This window comes from Lycium barbarum, chromosome 11 (genome assembly GCF_019175385.1).
Source record: "Lycium barbarum isolate Lr01 chromosome 11, ASM1917538v2, whole genome shotgun sequence".
Lineage (NCBI taxonomy): Eukaryota > Viridiplantae > Streptophyta > Magnoliopsida > Solanales > Solanaceae > Lycium > Lycium barbarum.
The window spans coordinates 25,273,565-25,294,377 of NC_083347.1; the positions used below are offsets into that span (position 1 = coordinate 25,273,565).

The 20,813-nt window shown below is 35.7% G+C and overlaps 2 protein-coding genes across 2 annotated transcripts; one reads left to right on the forward strand and one right to left on the reverse strand.

Annotated features, from left to right (window-relative positions):
• Nucleotides 1–38: 38 nt before the first annotated feature.
• Nucleotides 39–10,357, reverse strand: LOC132619350 (uncharacterized). The gene is made up of 6 exons (XM_060334281.1): nt 8,454–10,357; nt 5,579–5,881; nt 5,457–5,499; nt 5,093–5,381; nt 2,972–3,044; nt 39–574 (listed from the first exon to the last, which is right to left on the reverse strand). Exons 1-6 carry the CDS (start codon nt 8,778–8,780, stop codon nt 386–388), a joined length of 1,224 nt encoding a protein of 407 aa, XP_060190264.1. The 5' UTR covers nt 8,781–10,357; the 3' UTR covers nt 39–385.
• LOC132619599 (receptor-like protein 6) lies at nt 10,257–20,304 on the forward strand. The gene is made up of 5 exons (XM_060334454.1): nt 10,257–10,264; nt 10,881–10,947; nt 11,007–11,050; nt 18,700–18,750; nt 18,885–20,304. Exons 1-5 carry the CDS (start codon nt 10,257–10,259, stop codon nt 20,302–20,304), a joined length of 1,590 nt encoding a protein of 529 aa, XP_060190437.1.
• The last annotated feature ends 509 nt before the right edge of the window (nt 20,305–20,813 follow it).

The following is a 20,813-nucleotide window of genomic DNA, read 5'->3' on the forward strand; positions in this document are numbered from 1 at the left end:
ATTCAATTGAATCTCCTGAAAATTTACATATAGCAAATATGATAAAAACAATATATATATTGCTAAATTCCAAAACATAAAGAAAAGTTCGCTTCTAGTGTAGTGACAAAGATGGTTCAAAAATTGCTTTAGGTCATGAGTTTGTATCTCATGTGCAGCATTACAACTTTGTTTATATATAACAGGCTTGCTAAAAGGCATTTTCTTAGAAGCCCGGTGAGCATGACTTTAATAGATCACCTTTTAAGGAGATGTAAAATATAAAAAGCTAACCTAAATCTTCTAATGTTATAGGAGAAACGACAGCTTCTCTTTCAAGAATTTACGTGTTGCAATGGCCAAAATATACACGAGTATATACCAGCGCATACTAGTTTTTACACCTTTATGAATAGATCATCTGGTTGAACTGCAAAATCATCATCTCTTCCCCAGAGAACTTCTTATATAGCTGCTGTAGATGACTCGTGAACTCTAGAAATAAATTTTTTAACTGCATTGCTCTTTCGTATGTCTCTGTTCCTGAACGGACCACCATCAGATCTTTGTCCAAACTTGTTCCTAGACACATATCCTACATAAAGACATGAACGTGGGGTTAGGGAGATCAATGCTGATAACTGCAATAGAGCAACTATAATTGGAGACACCACCAGAATTCAAATGCATATGACTTGAGCAAGCTCAATATTCAACAAATGATATTGCATACAAATAAACCAGGGAGATACTGCAACTATGGATGGAAGTTGACAAACAAATTAAGCTTGTTCATGCATGAATTTGATTCAGGAGTTGGCAATTTATTCAACAGGTGCCAGTGTGACGTTTAGCTTGCGTCCAGGAAGCCAAATGGGTAGGAACCAAAGTACGGAATGTAGACGGGGTTAAATTTTGGTACTCAGGAGGCTCGAGGAATAGGAACCGGGTAGGCATTTTAGTAGATATGGAGCTTAGGGAGCATGTGGTAGAGGTTAGGCAGGTCAATAACAGGATGATGACGATTAAGCTAGTCGTTGGACGGCTTACTTTGAACATTATTAGTGCTTACGCTCCGCAAGCGGGCTTGGCCGCTTGGGCGAGGAGGACAAAAAGTGTTTTTGGAAGGATTTGGACGAGGTTGTGCGAGGTATCCCGCCCACCGAGAAGTTATTTGTAGGAGGAGATTTCAATGGTTACATCAGGACAACTTCAAGGGATTATGACGACGTGCATGGAGGTCGTGGATTTGGAGATATAAATGAAGGAGGAGCCTCGCTTTTGGATTTTGCAAGAGCTTTTGAGTTGGTAATAGTTAATTAGAGTTTCCTGAGGGAGGATCACTTGGTTATCTTCCATAGTGCGATGGCTAAGACCCAGATAGATTACTTATTCCTTAGAAAGGGTGATAGAGGTCTTTGTAAGGATGGCAAGGTTTTCCCGAGCAAGAATCTCACAACCCATCATTTGAAGATTAAAAGGAAGAGGAAGAAAAGGAGTTTGTATGACCGGCCAAGGATCAAATGGGGTGGCTTGACTCCTGCCAGAGCTCAGGAGATGGGCGAGAAGCTGATGGCTATAGGGGCTTGGGGGAGTAGTGGGGATGCCGACGGTATGTGAGATAAGACAACTAGTTGCATTAGAGAAGCAGCGAGATAGGTGCCGGAGGTCTTGAGGGGTAACGTTGGTGGACATTGAGGGGATTGGTGGTGGAATGGAGAAGTTCAAGGGAAAATGGAGGCAATGTGAGTTGGTTGAGAGCAAGGACGAAGAGAAAATCGGACGAGGAAGGGAAGGTATAAGGTGGCGAAGGAGGTAAAGTTAGCGGTTATGTCAGCAAAAATGGCAACTTTCGAACGCTTATATGTAGAACTAGAAGACGGGCATAAAAAGCACAAGCTAGCCAAGGCGAAAGAGAGGAAGGCCTAAGGCCTGGACCAAGTGAAGTGCATCAAAGACGAGGAAGGTAAAGTATTGGTAGAAGAGGCACTTGTTCTATGGAGATGCAATGCATACTTCCATAAACTCTTGAGTGAAGAGAAGGACAGGAGCATTGTGCTGGGTGATTTGGAGCACTCTGAGAGACGGCGTGATTTCAGGTATTGTAGTTGTATAAAGGTTGAGGAGGTTAAGGAAGCTACGCGTAGGATTAGTAGGGGAAGAGCGACCGGGCCAGATGAGATTTCGGTGGAGTTCTGGAAGAGTGCAGGCAGGGCAGGTTTGGCGTGGCTAACTGGGTCATTTAATGTCATTTTTAAGACGGGAAAATTTCAGAAGAACGGAGGTGGAGTACAATGATTGCATTGTACAAGAACAAAGTGATATTTAAAACTGCAACAACTATAGAGGTATCAAGCTGTTAAACCACACCATGAAAGTTTCGGCTAGGGTGGTAGAGATGAGAATGAGAAGGGTATGTCTATTTTCGAGAACCGGTTCGGATTCATGTCGGGGTAATCAACTACAAAAGTCATTCATCTTGTGAGGAGGCTGGTGGAGTAGTATAGGGAGAGGAAAAAGGACTTACATATGGTATTAGTTGACCTCCAAAAAGGCTTATGACAAAGTGTCGAGTGAGGTTCTATGGCGATGCTTGAAGGCTAGAGGTGTGTCTGTGGCATACACTAGGACTATTAAGGACATGTACGAGGGAGCCAAGAGTCTGGTAAGGACAGTGGGAGGAAACTTAGAGTACTTTCTAGTTATGATGGGGTGCACCAAGGATCAGCCCTTAGCCCGTTTCTTTTTGCTTTGGTAATGGACGAATTGACGCGGCATATCCAAGGTGAGGTCTTGTGTGATAAGAAAGTACCACCAAAACTTAAAGCTAAATTCTACAGAGTGGTGGTTAGATCGACTATGTTGTATGGGGTAGAGTGTTGTCAGGTAAGAACTCTCATGATGAGAAGATGAAATTTACATAAATGAGGATGCTGAGATGGATGTGTGGGCATATTAGGAGAGATAAAATTAGAAAGTTGTAAAGTCTTACCTGAGGTTTGTAGCTTCCTGGACACATCTTAATCATGCCAAGCCTTACATCTCTTTCAGTTATAACCAATGGCCTGCGAAAGACAACAAAAAACACATGACTCCGTAGCTAATTTTACAATCTAGATAATGGATGGCCTAGGGGTGTTCATGGTTTGGTTAAAAATCGAACTAAACCGATTAAATAAACCGGCACTTTTTTGGATTTGGTTTGGTTTTAAATTTTTAAAAATTGATAATATTGGGTTTAGTTCTATTAAAATAAAACTGAAGAAAAAACCAAACCGACAATACATGATATATTAAATTAGATTGAAATTACCATGAAATTCACAAAATTTAATCACATTTTTTTCCTCCATAAGGATTATCCAATCTTTCTTGTGCCATAGGAAGAAAAAGTTTCAAGAATCTTTAGCTTTTGAGTATTCTAGCTTTATATCATAAGACACTATATAGCTAAATATATTTAACTTGTTCTTAGTATATTTTAACGAAATGATGTTACATTTCCCAAATAAAGCTGTCACTTTTTATTGTTTGTTAACGTGAAGAAATAATAGTAAAAAAGAAAAGAAGGGAAGAGTATATATTTAGGTCTGGTTAAAAACCGAATAACGGAACCAAAACCGATAATAACTAAACCGATAAATATATATTATATTTGGTTTGGTTTTAAGATTTAAAAAAACCGACTAAATTGGTTTGGGTTTGGTTTTAACCAAAAACCAATCCAAACTGAACCGTGAACAGCCCCAATGGATGCACAAGAATGAAAATCTTGATTGTTTGCATTAATGGCAGCAGGGTCTAGTTCTTGCACAAATTTGGAGAGCACTACATGAGGATCTTGAATACCTAAATCACTTGTAACTTAAAACAGCATTAGAGGCCAAAGTGGCACCCAAACACGGTGTTAATGGTTCATTACCAAGTAGATATTAGGGGATTGAGTAACCCAATTTTTAGAGATTGAGATATAGAGAAAAGCAAAGAGTGCCACAAGTTGCTAACTGATTCATGGAATTACTACTGTGAAAGGGGAAAATATTACCTGCACCTATAGCTCATCTATTTGGAGACATGTTACCATTGATTATAGTCAGGTGACCTATTGTGCATATTAGAATTCCTGTCTGTTGGTGGCAGATTGAGTCTATTACATTCTTGAACAAGTTGGGAAAGGTTTGAGGATCTTGAAATACATAAATTACTAGGAATTCCATGCCCAAGGCAAAAAGAAGCAGCATCAAACAGGATTTGAGGCGAAAGGGAGTTGCATTCATACCTATGTACTCTGCTTCTACACTATCTTTTATCTCAGAAATTGATATTGCAGGATCTAAAGATCACTTAATTTCAATCTTAGATACTGAGAAATAAGGAAATGGTAGTCTTTTTCTTTTAGGTATTGGGTGACTGGCTCCCCCCTCCTCTCTTCCCCCAGGGACAAAGCAGAGGTATGTATAAAATATCAGCTAGATTAAGGTGACTCTATTTCAGAACACCAGATATAAGTATGCTTGGCTTACGTTTTACATATAAGTACACAGATGGCCTCTGGGCTCTAACAAGGTGTGAAGATAATTGAAATAACAAAGGTGTGAAGTTCAAATCACAAGGCAGCAGAAGATAATATGCCATAATACATATGTGTTTGCCGAAGAAAAAGAAATGAAAAAAGAAGTCAGAAGATAGCACAGTTGACAGCTTGAGAAACTCTACATCGTTGCCTGCTTATAGAAGGTACCACACCCAGAATATCTAGATGGTAAGATCATTTTATCAAGGAAGCTCTCTCCTGAGCAGAGGAGACAAAAAAAATTCTTTATGTCCTTGTCAAGTTTGATCTATGCTCAAGAAATGAAATTAATTAACTAGCCTCTAAGCCCACAAATGCATAGTGTAGCTAGAGAAAGATTTTAATCTATCACAATTCACAAGCCTTGTTCATATAGAAATAGTATAGAACAAAGGTATAGTGAAGACTTTATAGTTTCAGTATCAGATGGCAAACTATACATGCCATTGCAGACAATACAATGAGAAAAGAGATAACAAAAGTTAAGCACTCTATTAAGAAAAACATTCTTAGTGAAGAGATTGAATGCATGAGACATACCTTCCAGTTGAGGACACAATAAGTTGGGCTGGATTATCCAAAAACCGGTGTATCTTCTGAAGCTTCTCTTCACAATCTACCACAATAAAACCTGTTGCATATGGCATAGACAGACTTGGTAAAATGTATACTTGTGATGAAACAGAAGTGTGATCATGTATAAAATCCCTGAATGATGATGGTAATAAGTTTCTCTCCAAGTTTTCAATAAGCATAAGATGGGAACTTGGACATTGCCCTCCAAGATCTTCGTCATGTTCCTGATCCCTACTATATTTACTCTCTGTTGCTGCAACTCACAAGAAAGAAGTTAAAAAAGGTGAAAGTGTTGCATCATAACAGGTGATGGAGTTTCTGAGCAAACCTCCTGTTGTGACATCAACAGTACTCTTGGCACTATTAATTCCCTATGGAACAAGGAAGCAGACAATGTTAGGTGCATGCATCTTAACCCCAATTTATGAGCATTAAACACTGTAAACTTGCCTTAAAGGATGAATTAAAAGTCAAATTACTGCCTCCAATTTCACAAGATGATGCTTTAGATGCAGAACTCTCATGCATCGAAGCAGAAGTCAACATGCAAGAGGATTTCTCGAGATTCCGGTTCACCAATTCCAAGAAGGAAGCTATTTTAGGATCAACTTGAGGAACATCTTTTATGGTACACATGCCTTCAATTCTGGTGGAGGTTAAGAATCCTTTCTTTGGACCATGAAGCCAAGTTACCACAAAGGTGCATAAACACTCCTCCTCTCCATTTCCAAATGAATGGTCCACATTGTGTACCTATCAAAGGGAGGAAGGGTCAAATTTGAAGTGATTCAGTAGTTTCTGCTGTCACTTGTCAAATAACATAAATTTTGATTTTCTGCTTCCTCAAATATTTTCAAAGCCAAGGAAGCAAAGAAAATTTAAGCTATCATTTATTGATAGAAAGGAAATGATCACACCATTGAACCAACAGAAAAATGAAAAGTTAAGCTCTTGAATGAAGAAGGGGACAAGGATATCGTGCTGGGGAGTTAGAGCATTCCGAGAGTCGTAGAGATTTTGGGTAGGTTTTGGGTACTGTAGGTGCATGAAGGTTGCAGAGGTTAAAGAGGCTATCCGTAAGATGAGGAGGGGAAGAGCACCGGGCGAGATGAGATCCCGGTAGACTTTTGGAAGAGCGCAGGGGAGGCAACTATGGAGTGGCTGACTAGGTTGTTTAATTTCATCTTTAGGACAGCTAAGATGCCAGAGGATTAGAGGTGGAGTACAATGGTCCCATATTACAAGAACACGGGCGATATTCAGAGTTGCAATAACTATAGGGGTATCAAGTTGCTAAGACACACTATGAAAGTCTGGGAGAGGGTGGTTGAGATGAGGATGAGGAGGGATGTTTCGATATCCGAGAACCAGTTTGGATTCATGCGGGGAAATCCACTATAGATGCTATTCATCTTGTCAGGAGATTGGTGGAGCAGTATAAGGATAAAAAGAGAGACTTACACATGATGTTCATTGACCTGGAGAAGGCATATGATAAAGTCCCTCGGGAGGACCTTTGGAGATGCTTGGAGTCTAGAGATGTGCATTTTGCCTACATCAGGGCCATTAAGAACATGTATGAGGGTGCCAAGACTCGGGTTAGGACAGTGGGAGGTGATTTAGAACACTTTCTGGTTGTGATGGGGTTACACCAAGGATCAACCCTTAGCCCATTTTTATTTGCCTTAGTGATGGACGAATTGACGCGACATATTCAGGAGGAGGTGCCATAGTGTATGCTATTTGCAGAAGAAATAATTCTGATTGACGAGACGAGTAGTGGAGTTAACGATAGGCTGGAGGTTTGGAGAACGACTCTACAATCTAAAGGTTTCAGGTTAAGCAGGACTAAAACGGAGTATATGGAGTGCAAGTTCAGTGATATGACGCAAGAGACAGATGTGAAAGTGAAGATCGAAGCACAAGCTATACCCAAAAGAGGAAGTTTCAAGTTCTAGGTTCCATAATACAAGGAGACGGGGAGATTGACGATGATGTCGCGCACCGTATTGGAGCAGGGTGGATGAAATGGAGGCTCGCCTGCGAGGTGTTTTGCCATAAGGTGTCGCCTTGGCTGAAAGGTAAGTTTTACAGAGTGGGTGGTTAGACCAGTATTGTTGTATGGGGCAGAATGCTGGCCAGTCAAGAACGTTCACGTTCAGAAGATAAAATTAGCGAAAATGCGGATGCTCAGATGGATGTGTGGTCATATTAGGAGAGATATGATTAGGAATGAAGATATATGGGATAAGGTCGGAGTGGCCTCCAAGGCGGACAAGATGAGAGAAGCGAGATTAAGATGGTTCGGGAATGTAAGGAGGAGGTGTGAGGATGCACTAGTTAAGAGGTGTGAGAAATTGGTGGTCGCAGGAGTTAGGAGAGGTAGAACTGGGTGAGGTGATTAGACAGGATATGACACAGTTTCAGCTGACTGAGGACCAGGGGTGGATCTACTTGGAGGCCAGGGTGTTCACCCGAACACCCTCGGCAAAAAATTACAATGTATAGATAGGGTAAATTTTTTGTGTTTATGTGCATATATTAACTTTTGAACACCCTCGGCAAAAAATTACAGTGTATATTTAGCTTCTTTTTTTCCCCGAACACTCTGAATGAAAATCCTAGATCCGCCACTGCTGAGGACATAACCTTAGATAGGAAGATTTTGAGGTCGAGGATTAGAATAGAAGGTTAGTAGGTAGTTGTGTTTTGTCACGCTGTGTGGGGGAGGGGGGATGTGTCTAGCTTTTCCATCTCCTCTTCTCTTAGTAGTTTTATTTTGGTATCGCGTTGAATCATTATCTTTATGTGTGTATTACACTATTACTATGTGTTGCTCTATTTGTTCTGTATCTTGATATTTTGCCGTCTTATTTTTCTTATCTTCTCTAAAAAAAAAAAATAGTAAAGTAATACTCCCTTTGTCTGAATTTATGTGATACATTTTTCTTTTTAGTCTGACCCGAAAAGAAAAAGAATAATATATTTATATATTTAGAAATAATTCAACTTAAAACTTTTCCTTTTAGCCTTAATGAAATGATTTACAACCACATAAATATTATGACTTATTTTAGAACACAAGTTTTAATAATCTTCTTTTATTTCTTAAACTTGATGCCTAGTCAAACTATATCACATAAATTGGAACGGGGGAGTACATATGTGATCTTCACATGCAAAGAGCTACTACTCAATTTGACAAAAAAGTAAGCAAAATTTTCACGGCAAAATGCTAAACTGGAGCACAGGAATAATAAAGGCTAGTACTTTAAAACAGAGGAAATACGGACGGAAAAAGCAATTCCGGCAATACACGACTCACCGCTTCAATAAGGGCGTCGTAGTACAACATATCATCACCGCCAAAAGCATTACATGCAACACAGACAATCATTCCTTCCTTGAGACTACCGCATTCACTATCCTGCACCTGCGGCGACACGCCCCTGAACCTCCTTACCAGTTCATTCACTTCCTCCTTCGTTTTGAAGTCTCTGGCGTTGAAAATGATGTCGAAGTCCTTGGGATAACCTTCGTACTTCAGAGTCATGGTTTGGTTTCTTAACACGAGTCGTACGCTGTACCATGAGTCGTCATCGTTTGCTCTGTACTCTACGTTGTAACCTTTACGGTGGCCGGGATTCGCCATTGCAGGCAACACAAGTAAGTATTTGTTTAAGAGTGGAAATGGACAAGTGAAAAGTAATGCTTCTGCTTTTTTGCTTTTTGCAGTGCCACGTGGCGTTTTTGGTCAATTTAGAGCATTTAATTTTTGCATGTATCTGTCCGTTTTTTCCTTTTTTGTTGCAGGTCTTGGTCTTATTATTTCTTTTCCTTGTAAGGACAATTATGTGTTTAGAATCTTTTAAGGGGTTGTTTGGTTTGAGGATAACTTATGTTGGAATCAGTTATGCTGAAATTTGTTAGCTGCGATTAATTATCAATTGTTCATTTTTAACGATGTGTGTTTTACAAATTAGTTGGCGATAGGAAAAGTGAACAACTATAGTTGAGGTGTGTTTTGCAAACTACTTGGTGATAGTTTAGATAAGAAACTCTCACACATGATAAGTTTACGTAGAAAACTCAAAAAAATATAATATTTGAAGTGTGTTTTTGACTATTAACTGTATTTGTTATTGACTGTTTGTATTGTTGTTTTAAAATTATAAGTAGTAATTGCATCATTTTCAAGATGAAGTTGTTTATTTATAAAAACACCTTCCACATTATTGAGTAGAAAAAGGATTTTGAGGGACTCTAGGGATAATTTTGTCATTTATATTATTATTTTATGCAGAGATAACTAATCCTTTCCGTTGACCGGGATTCGCCATTACCGCCGGTAATAGAAGTTGCTCTGATAAACGTCGTTGTGTGTATTTTCAAATTTGTGAAGAGTGGAAACTAAATGGAGAAGTGGAGTGATTTAGGAAGACACGTGGCGTTTTTTAGTAAGCTAGTACTGCACCTTCCGTAAATGTACAAATTCAGACTAGTTTTTGCAGGTCTCTGTCTCAATACGAGTACAGTATTTGTTTTCCTTGTAAAAGGGCAATTGAAATTTTTTATTAGTATGTGCCTTCACACAAGTGGTATGTACAGTTTTTTTATCTCACAGAAATGTGGACATAAAGGTGTGAAATTTGTTTTTTTTTTTGTTTTTTTTCACATAGTTATTATTTAAGTCTTTGAGATAAATTTACATATTTAAAATAACTTTAAGATGTACTTTATTTAATTGACAGTTCAAAATATTTAAAAGACATAAAAAAAACTCATTTTAATTTCGAAATTAGAAAGGTGCTACATAAATTGGGACGAAGAAGTGTTTGTAATTATGTGAAGAGTGGAAATGGAGAAGTAGGGGGTTCATGGACCGGATTGGTTCGGGTTTTAAAAATACCAAACCGAATCAATTGTATCAGATTTTTAAATCTACAAATCAAACCAAACCAACAAAAGTCGGATTTTTCAACCTTAGGTTTCTCAGATTTTTTTTTTCCGGAAAACTCTTCATACAAAGCATATAACTTTTACTTCAAATATTTTTTTAGTTCTAATAAGATACAACTATATAATTAAGGTGTTTCTTAAGAAAATAACACAAAATGTGAAGTGGGTAATGACACTGTAATAAAATATTCAACAAAAAAGATAATGAAATCGCATAAAGTAAATATTGCTAATTAATAAGCCATAATGAAAATGATCATAATTTAAAAACACTATGTCATGCTAAAATAAATACGGCTAATAAATATTAATTATATGACAAAGAAAAAATCAAATTAAGTTATGTATTTTCAGTGTCTAAACCAATATAACTAAAGAATAGATATCGAACGTTATTGTCATTCGCATTAAATTTCTTTTGTTAGCATTAGTATTGATTTGATTTTGGTTTGAATTTTATTTGAGTTACTAACATGTATGAGCTATAAAACTTATTAGACCATTCAAAATTCTAAATTTAAGCTTGAAATAATATTTCAAAAGACAAAAGAGATCAAAAAACTTAAGAAATTTAATAAATTATATTACAAATAAATATTTTTATGTATAAAATATTTAAAAAATTATATATATGTAATGTTGGATTGATTTGATTTTTTTTTTAATTAAAACTAAATCAAATCAATTATAATCAGATATATTTTTTAATAATTTAATTTAAATTATCGGTTTGATACGATTTGTGAATTTTGTCATGAACAAAGTAATGGTTCTGTTTTTGTTTTTTTGCCAGGTGCAAGTGCTTGCAGGCAGACTTGCTGTATGCAGGTGCCACGTGGCGTTTTCTTTTGCCTTTTTGGGTGAACTTGGAGCAGTTTGTTTTTAAGGTTCTCTCCTTTTTGTTCTTTCTTTGTTGCAGGTCTTTGTCTCATTATTTCTTTTCCTTTTAAAGGCAAAAATATGGTTAGAATTATGCTTCTATTATGAAATAAAACTATGAAGTAAATACACAGGAGAAATATGTAGAGAGAATATGTAGAGAGATATCAGATTATATTACTTCTGCTCTTTCAACATTGTATCTGTGCATCCTATTTATAGGAGCAACATGACATGGGATATTTTGAGATATTTTGGGATATTTTGGGATATTTATAACTTAATGGATATCCACTACTTGGGATATTTATAACACTCCCCCTTGAATGTCCATTAATAGATGATGTACCTCGTTAAACCTTATTTAAAAAAAAACCCTGTGGGAAAAATTCCTAATGAAGGAAAAAGAGTGCACATATCTAGAAATACGCTTTGAGAGCTGCCTCATTAAAAATCTTACCAAGAAAACCCAATGGGACAAAACTTGGTTAAGGAAAAAAGAGTACAACGCGTATTTCACTCCCCCTGATGAAGATCAAGATTAAGATGTCGGAGTCTTCGCATTCCAATCTTGAATATCATCTTCTCAAGAGTTGAAGTTGGCAAAGAGTTTTGTCTTTCCGAGATCTTTCATCTCAAATTCTTTCTTCAAATATTCAATCGCCTTTTGGAGCTCTTCTGGAGTTCCAATGAGGTTTATGTTATCAACATAAACAGCAAATATAATGAACCCTGATTTTGTTTTCTTAATAAAAACACATGGACAAATTGCATCATTTATATATCCTTCATTTATCAAGTACTCACTTAGGCGATTATACCACATACGCCCTGATTGTTTTAAACCATATCTTTGTAATCTGATTGAATACATTTCCCGAGACTTTAAACCAAATGCTTTAGGCATTTTATATCCTTCAGGAATTTTCATATAAATTTCATCAAGTAAGCCACATAGGCCGTGACAGCATCCATCAGTATAATTAATGTGACATCTTCTGTTGTTTGGACTGCTGGCCCAATAAACATTACGTTTACCAAGATGGATCATTTTACTTGGTAATTATTCTACGTCAACATGCTTTAAGAGACGTAGAAATCAAATCCTCACAACCTTATACAATATTGCGCGCTATATTGTATATTGTCGACAAGATATCATGTTGTATCGGTTCGCAATTCGACATAACTTACTGAGATCTCATCACTTCATTATTTTCAGGTACCTGAACCTCCTATAAGGTTTATGAAGTGTTATGTCGTAGCTCTTCAAGAGCACATTGCCTCCTTATTATGATCATTTGCTCCTCCCTTTTTCAAGGATTATTATATTTGGAACCGATTGGTCTACCATGCTCCATGCACGCTGTAGACTTTGTCCTTCAGGGACATTAAGAGCATTTTGCAGATGAAATATGAAATAGTTGGGTCAGCAAATGCTTCCAGCATTTGACTTGAATTATCTGAGGATCATACTGATGATAATTCACAACATATTTCTTAGTTGCTTATTCTCTCCCCCTTATTTTAGTGACATATGTCCCCATTTTCTTTGGGAAAATCCATCTGTGTGCATCATGGTATATCCATTAATCATGTACCGCACATCAAATGCTAAAAGATGAAAATATCTAGTTCCTGACCCTGAACCAAATATGAGGGGAGATTTTATCAAAATTTATTGATCTGAAGCATACAAGTGGTGTTGTATGCAATATATCATATCTCAGACCAACATCTGAAACTCTGTTCTCATAAGCAATGGTTTAGCTGTATTATGGAGGCATCCAATGCCAAACCAACTTAGATATAAATCAGCATTATCAAGATGATTGTCTTGATTACATATTCTGAAAATTGTGCTTCCAACTCAATTATTTTGAGCAAGCAACTTTGTAAATGTCAAACTGTCAGTTGACAATAAACATACATGTGACTGTCTTAAATAGATGCATCTATTTAAGACATCACATTACAGGTGAAGGGGCCCACATTCACCTTTTATATTTTTCAGAATTTTGGGGATTCAGTCCCAACATTAGCTGGTGTAATCAACTTATTATGAGAACAAGCAACACAAACAAATTCTTGAAGAATCTTCTAGTTCTTCAATATGTTTTTTAATACTCAATTAGCACATCAGATTTAAATCAGGACGATCAAAATGGTCTTGTCAACTGATAAAATTATCTGTACCCGTAAACTTCAAGTTTACTATGACGAGTGTTATTTCTTTTAATAAACTTCTGGTTTACTATTGCATAAAATTTTATGTCAAAACTTCTGGTTTATTGTGACATGCGATCTCATCATGCTCGGGTAACGCTTTACACATGTGACCCTACCCGTAATAAGTTGGAGATATTCAATCTTCCAATCATCTGTAGTCTCAATATGATGACCATTTTTCTCGCTAGTAAACTTCAGGTTTACTATAATTTATTTTCCGATCGAAATAATTATGATCTGAGATGAATGGTACTATCATATATAAGCTCTTCGAGAGACATCAATTTGTTCACCATAATCATATATTATTTGGACACTGCTAGTGTCATGATACTTGTAAATAAATAATTAGCTTTTCTGGAGCCTTTGATCATTAATTTCTATTACCAAATATTTCTTAAATACTTCTGGTACCATTAAAGAAAATTTCGACACTACTGGTGTCACGAAATAAACATTGAATTCTAAACTTCAATATTTCAAACATCTCCTTCAGGGAGATTCATCATTAACTGAGAATTTTGTATCTAAGCTCAAACATATAATAATCAAATTCTTCATAAAGAAATACATTAATTGTTATTTCCTTCAAGGAAATCAATAACAACTAACCATAATGTATTAATGTGGTTATAGGAGAAAGCATTCTACACTTCTTCCTTTTGCCTTAGAAATATGTTTCGACGTACGACAGGTACATATAGCAATGTCTGACTTTCATACCACCAGAATATAACATCTACATTCCTTGTATTTTATCCCTCCAGGAGATAAGTTGTGGTATTTGTTCATTCACTTCGGGGAATGAAACCTGATTATTTAAATGTGCTTGAAATACGACGCTCATCAATAGCTCGTTATTTTGCTCAAACACAAGAAAATATTGCTTCAAAGTATTTCTCAGATATTTTGGTAATTCTTTCTGCTTCAGGAGTAAAGTTTCAGAGTTTTACTGCTTCGGGAGTAAAGTTTCAAGTTTTACCACTTCGGGAGTAAAGTTTAAAGGTTGACTAATTCAGGAGTAAATTTCTGAATTCTACTACTTCGGGAGTAGATTTCAGAGTTGTTTCAGGAGTAGAATTAAAAACCTTACTACTTCAGGAGTAAAATACATAGGCTTACTACTTCTAGAGTAGAATTGAAAGTTTGCTACTCGTGGAGCAAAATTATGTGTTTAGTACTTCGGGAGAAAAGCATATAATATTCAGAATATTTCTTTTCAATTATTCTACCTCTTCTGGAGATGGATCATGATATTTTCACAATCAAATGCATGTTTATATTTATAGGCTTTACTACATATTATCACATTCACTTCAGGGAATGGATCTATATTTATAACATTTATCAAAAGTTTTAATTCTTCAGGAATAAAACATAATTATCTGAACGCGCCTTAAGCATATCAAATCGTGATAGCTTATAGCCTCTTTTAAGATATTGCTACTTCAGGAGCAAATCAAGGCATACATATAATGTGGAGAATTTTTCTCTAACACATCTTCAATCATAAACACAATAAGCCTGTAAAAATATTACCACTTCTGGTGTTCACGGATATAAACTCATTTAATCAATTCATATTTGCGAACTAACCTTCCAGTAGAATATTGGCATAAGGCCTTCAGCAACTTTGGTTTCAAGATATTTTGGCAAAAAGAGGCCGAAGTGCTATATTCCATAGTAATATTTAAAAAAAGAAAGGCCATGTTTCTTACTACGTTGATGGTGAGCTTCTCCCAAAAATCAGTTTAAAATTTTCATAGTTGTTAAAGTCAACAACAATCAACCATCAAAACAAAGATAGAAAAATACTTGGAACATGTTACCTGAACTGTTTAGACTAAATAAGTACTGCAAGTCCTTTACTTTATCTCCAGGAGGCAACGACTTGTACTCAGTGTAATTCCAAGAATTGCACCTTCGAGGCTTTCAAAGTATTTGCTCAAGATGGCTGAGGCTCGTGCTGATAACGTATTATGAAATAAAACTATGAAGTAAATACACAGGAGAAATATGTAGAGAGAATATGTAGAGAGATATCAGATTATATTACTTCTGCTCTTTCAACATTGCATCTGTGCATCCTATTTATAGGAGCAACAGGACATGAGATATTTTGAGATATTTTGGGATATTTTGGGATATTTATAACTTAATGGATATCCACTACTTGAGATATTTATAACAGCTTCCTAGTTCCTCCATTTTGACTGAACCCTGAGTTTAAAAATAAAAAAAGAATATTTGAAACATATTAGTAGTATTTAAAATAATTTAGATATTTGTGTACTATAAATTATCTATAATGAAAGTTTACTATTAATTTATTATTAAATATAAAAAGATGTCATTATATTTGGAATTAACTAAAAAAATATCACATATAAAAATCTTCTATTTCTCATTTTCAGGTGGCGTTTGATTTTAAAACAATCAAAAAAATTTACGGAAAAAAAGAAGAAGTTCTTGAGTTTTAAAAATTCAAACATTTGAAAATTGGATTAATTCCTTAACAAATAAACGTATTCAAATACTGAAATATATATGCACAGAAGACTAAAAAATAAAAGATGAAAACAGTATGTGTTTAATGCACGCGTGATGTTAATTTTGATTGAACATAATCTTGTATTCCCACTGTTCACTTTTACTTGTCCACTATAGACTTTGTACACCTCTTAAGAAATAGTAAATGAAGTGCATGATTTATCATGATACCCATATTAATTGGTCCATACTTTTTATTGGATTTGAAAAATGATTTGAAATGAGTAATTAATACTATGGATAAAACAGGAAAAAAAATTATCTTCTTCTGATATGTTAAAAGTGACAAGTAAAAGTGAAAATGTATTTTTAAAATATTGAAACAAGTAAAAGTGAACAGAGAGAGAAAAATATTTTCTTGTTGAAAGTTAATAAGATTGATGAGGATTGTCTGATTGAGTTAACTATGAAAACTAAAAAACTACTGTAAAAAACAAGAAACGAAAAAGTATGTGTCGCACGTGTCATGTTAATTTTGATTGAACAAGAGGAGAATTATCTGATTGAGTTAACGATGATGTCTGTTGAACTCGTTTTACAGTTCGATTTTCACCCTTTTTAAACCAATAAGTTCATTAGAGGAAGAAGATATTAGGGGAGTTTGGTTTAGAGACAAGTTATGCTGAATTGTAAGTAAGGATTAGCAATGCAAAAATTAGTAATGTAGGGATTAAAATATACGACAACATTTGGTTTTTTTGTCAAATATTTAACTGGATATATAACATATACTATATATAATTTCTAATATATTTACTTTTTAAATAAAATAACATTTCTTACACTTTTTTAATAACCGTGAAATTCGGATCAGCTTGCGCGCATGTCAACTAATTTCATGATGTACCTACTATATTTCACTATTACACGTACCGAACAACTCTGTCCGCCTAGGCTTGGACAAATGAAAAGAAATCACCTAAAATTAGTTTAGTCAATTTAGAATTTTGAATCGATGTATTACTAATACATGTATTCTTATTTCACATTCCATATCACGCATAAAATAATAGGAGTATATAGTGTTCTTCATAACTTAAGCAGATATATAGTTTTCTTCATAACTTCTTCATAACTTAAGCAGATACCATTTATGAGGAAATAAAAAAGAGCAATCAAATGTTATATTAGTTAAGTTTGATTTCTATGTAGAGATTAAATCTCTTTAAATCCTAATCAAAAGAGCAATCAAACGCTATACTATTAGTTAATTTTGATTTTTATATAGAGATTAAATCTCCTTAAATCCAATAAAAAATTGAAAACTTATGATTTTATATGTTGGGATTATATCTCCTAACAACCAAACTAAAAGGCCCCTAATTCTCACCCTTTTTTTTTGGTCAGTAAGTGTTTCTTTGAGGAAAACTTTTGTACTTTCAATGTCACTGTTAACTAAATCATATTGTAAATATTCCTAATCACCCTTGCCATTTGTGGTGATATATTTTTAAAAGATCAACGGTATACAATTACTTAAACCTTATGCAGATGCTGAAGCAATCGAATATCATTTGAGTGTCATTGGTTCAAAATATTAGTACATTTAGAGAGCGCTACTCTATAGAATTGAGGCTTTAAACGAAAAGGCACAAATAATGTTAATTTCGAAGAGAAAAAAAAATGTCATTTTGATGGACTTTTTTTTTTAATCACATTTTGAGGGACTCACATACTCAATTTCATGAGATACACACGTGTTGCGCCATGTCAGGGTGATAGGGCCCTACTTATGATAACAAAAAACTATCTATCATAAAGATAGTTAAGATATTTAATTGATCGTGGATGACAACTTTAAATGTCTATTTATGTATTTTGCCAATATCATGTAAAAAACTTATACAATCAAGGCTTACGAGTTACTTACACAAGCATTCTCTAACATGAAAATCTAAAACGTCAAGTGCTTCTACTAGGATGCTTTCTTCATGAAAAAGAATTACATTATACATATGAAAAAATTAATGTTGGCACACTTTAGCTAGGCTTATAAACAATAAATAAATAAAGTATAAGGGTGTAAGAGAATTGTGTTCACCAGAGTTTAATCAGAATATTGTTCGTCTAGTCTATGGTCCTCTCTAAGCCACATCGCAGAAATTTTCTAATTCGAGTTAACTAATTTGAAAAATCAGAATATTTTACCTGCTCACCTGGCTGATATGCATTGTCCGTGGTAAAGATGATTGGTTACGGTGATTTATCAAAGTGAAGAAACGTTTCCACCTTGAATAATTAAAATTAGCCGAAAGAATCAGACTCAAAATTTTATGTCATATATGTCCAAGTACAAACATTTTCACGGAAGTGTTGTTCACAACCTAGCTCACAACTATGATTCAGCATATCTGCTCATTCATTTGACGGAAAAGGGCAAGTTTAGTGAAACGAGTTTTATGATTTTTGATTAAAAGCTCATTATTTGAATAAAAGTTAAGGGGTGGTAAGGAAAAGAAAACATATCGATTAAGACACGGTTTTTAGGGTAGTATAAAATTGTAGAGCCTGTTTCATCTCCACCTAATGTAGTATAGGCAAATAATCAGTCTGTACTAGTGCTAACACATGGGCAATAAAATAACTATGCTAACGTTGGAAAAGGCATCTACATTACTTGTTTATTCATAGTTTCGCACGAGGATGACCAGACATCCCCATGCAAGTCAAAAAGCTTCAACTTTCCTTTGACTAAAGTATGTAGCAAAGAATATTAGTCCCCTTTTGCATATTCTCTATCCGATTGATTTGTGTTTATTGTAGTTTACTAGTCTGTCAAGTAATGCGACTAACTTCTAGGTTCTTTCCAAGGTCTTTTAAATTCAGAATGGACGAAAAATATTTCCTTATTAACTTTCTCTAGCTCATTTGTCTTACTTTCTCCAATCGTTTCTCACTAGCTATTACTACTTCCTTTCATTATTGCAACTCTGAATATCTCTTTTGGTTCACAGTCCAAATGAGAAGTCAATTGCTTTTGTTGATACTACTAGTCTCTATCTGCTGTAGATTAATGAATGATGCAGTGGAAGCTCAGTGTCTAGAGGATCAGAAATAATGTTACCTATGATCCGGAGCACTCCGCCAAGTCAACGAATTGGGATGAGAGGATTGACTGCTGTCGATGGGAGGGTCTCAGTTGCAATGGTGCAGAACAAGTTATTGGTCTTAACCTTACTGATGCCTGGTCCTCGGGCAGTATCAATGCCTTAGCAGATCTTAAGTTTCTCTCTGTTATTCTTGATTTTAACAATTTATCTGCGGCTCCATTTCCAGACTTCTTTCCGGACTTATCCAATCTAACTGTCTTGAGTCTACACGCCTGCAGCTTAACAGGAGAATCACCTCAGAAGATATTCCAGATACCAACTCTGCAGATAATTGACTTAATAGGTCATAATGATATGCTTGGGTGTTCCTTACCTGAATTTCCTTCAAATGGATCTCTACAAAAACTGGCCCTTAGTTATACACAGTTTTCAGGAACTTTACCCAAATCCATTGAGAACCTTAGGATGTTGTCACATCTTGACCTTTCTAGCTGCAAGTTTACAGGCCCACTTCCATCTTCTATGGCAAACCTTACCCAGCTTGTCTACCTTGATTTGTATCTGAACCGCTTCACTGGTTCATTGCCATCGTTACCCAAAAATCTGTCTCACTGGGAGAAACTTGAATACCTTGACTTGCACGATAATTCACTTTCTGGAATCATTCCAGCATCATTGTTTTCCTTACCGTCCCTAAAGAGTTTACATCTGTCTAACAACTTTTCTGGCCAAATATCTGATCAATTACAAAACGTGAATTCTCCATTAACAAAAATTTACTTGATTGCCAACAACTTGGAAAGGCCACTACCTGAGTTCCTTCTTGAGCTAAAACATGTTGAAGCACTCTCACTTTCATCCAACAATGGTACTGTGAAGTTGGACAAGTTCACAAAGCTTCAGAACCTTACAACACTTGACCTCTCATGCAGCGGTTTATCAGTTGACACAAATATCAGTAAATCAGATATTGCCTTGCTTCCCCTGTTTAGTTCCTTAAAGTTGGTTTCTTGCGATCTGCAGAATATTTCTTTCCTTAAGAACCAATCCAGTTTGATAAACCTACATCTGTCAGACAGTCATTTTAAAGGTGAAATACCAAACTGGATATGGGGAATTACTGACAAATCTCTCTATGTTCTAAATCTATCTCTTAATCAATTCACACATTTCCAAGAACCTTATATAATTCCCAACAATCTATCAAGCCTAGACCTATACTCAAATCTTCTCACTGGGGAAATTCCATTACTACCTCGTTCAGCGTTCTCTGTGGACTTGTCTAGCAATAAATTTGCTACTTCAATCCAACCTGATTTTGGTAATTATCTCTTGAGTGCCCAGTTCCTATCAGTTGCTAACAACACAATCAGTGGCGCTATCCCTGATTCAATTTGTAAAGCAACCGGTCTTGAAGTACTTGACTTGCCTAGAAATAGTTTGACCGTAAGGGTGCCAACGTGTTTAGCTGAACAAATGACCGGACTGAAAATAGTGAACTTAGGATGAAACAATCTCACAAGTAATATGCCAGGAAACTTTTCAGAAGAGTGTAGCTTGGAGACCATGGATCTAAGCCATAATATATTGGAAGGGAAGATTCCTCAGTCTTTATCCAATTGCAGGAATCTAAGGTTGTTAAACGTGGGAAACAACAAGATAAGCGATACCTTTCCCTGCTGGTTGAGCAGCTTGCCCAATCTCCATGTACTTGTGTTGCGCTCCAACAATTTCCATGGGGACATTGATTGCTCTGAGGTCAACTACAGCTGGCCTGCTCTCCAAATTATTGACATAGCTTCCAATAATTTTAGTGGGATTCTACTGAGAAATTCCTTCTTGAAGCTGAAAGCCATGATGCTTGACTCAGCTGTGACGCATTCCCGCTCTGATCTCCTGCAATCTGGCATTGGTTTTATTTATATTGCAAGATTACTATCTGGATAAAGCCAGTGTTTCTCTTAAAGGGCTAAAGGTCACCCAGGAAAAGATTTTTCTTTCTTTCATCTCCATTGACT

Bases quoted from the DNA above. Each gene is read 5' to 3' on its own strand.
- LOC132619350 (XM_060334281.1), bottom strand. From the start codon at position 8,780: ATGGCGAATCCCGGCCACCGTAAAGGTTACAACGTAGAGTACAGAGCA. The intron at 5,882-8,453 runs GTGAGTCGTGTA...TCCCTTTGATAG, and splicing joins ACGACGCCCTTATTGAAGCG to GTACACAATGTGGACCATTC. The intron at 5,382-5,456 runs GTTTGCTCAGAA...TGTGAGTTGCAG, and splicing joins TGTTGATGTCACAACAGGAG to CAACAGAGAGTAAATATAGT.
- LOC132619599 (XM_060334454.1), top strand. The intron at 10,948-11,006 runs GTGAACTTGGAG...TCTTTGTTGCAG, and splicing joins GTTTTCTTTTGCCTTTTTGG to GTCTTTGTCTCATTATTTCT. The intron at 11,051-18,699 runs GTTAGAATTATG...TTTGGTTCACAG, and splicing joins CTTTTAAAGGCAAAAATATG to TCCAAATGAGAAGTCAATTG.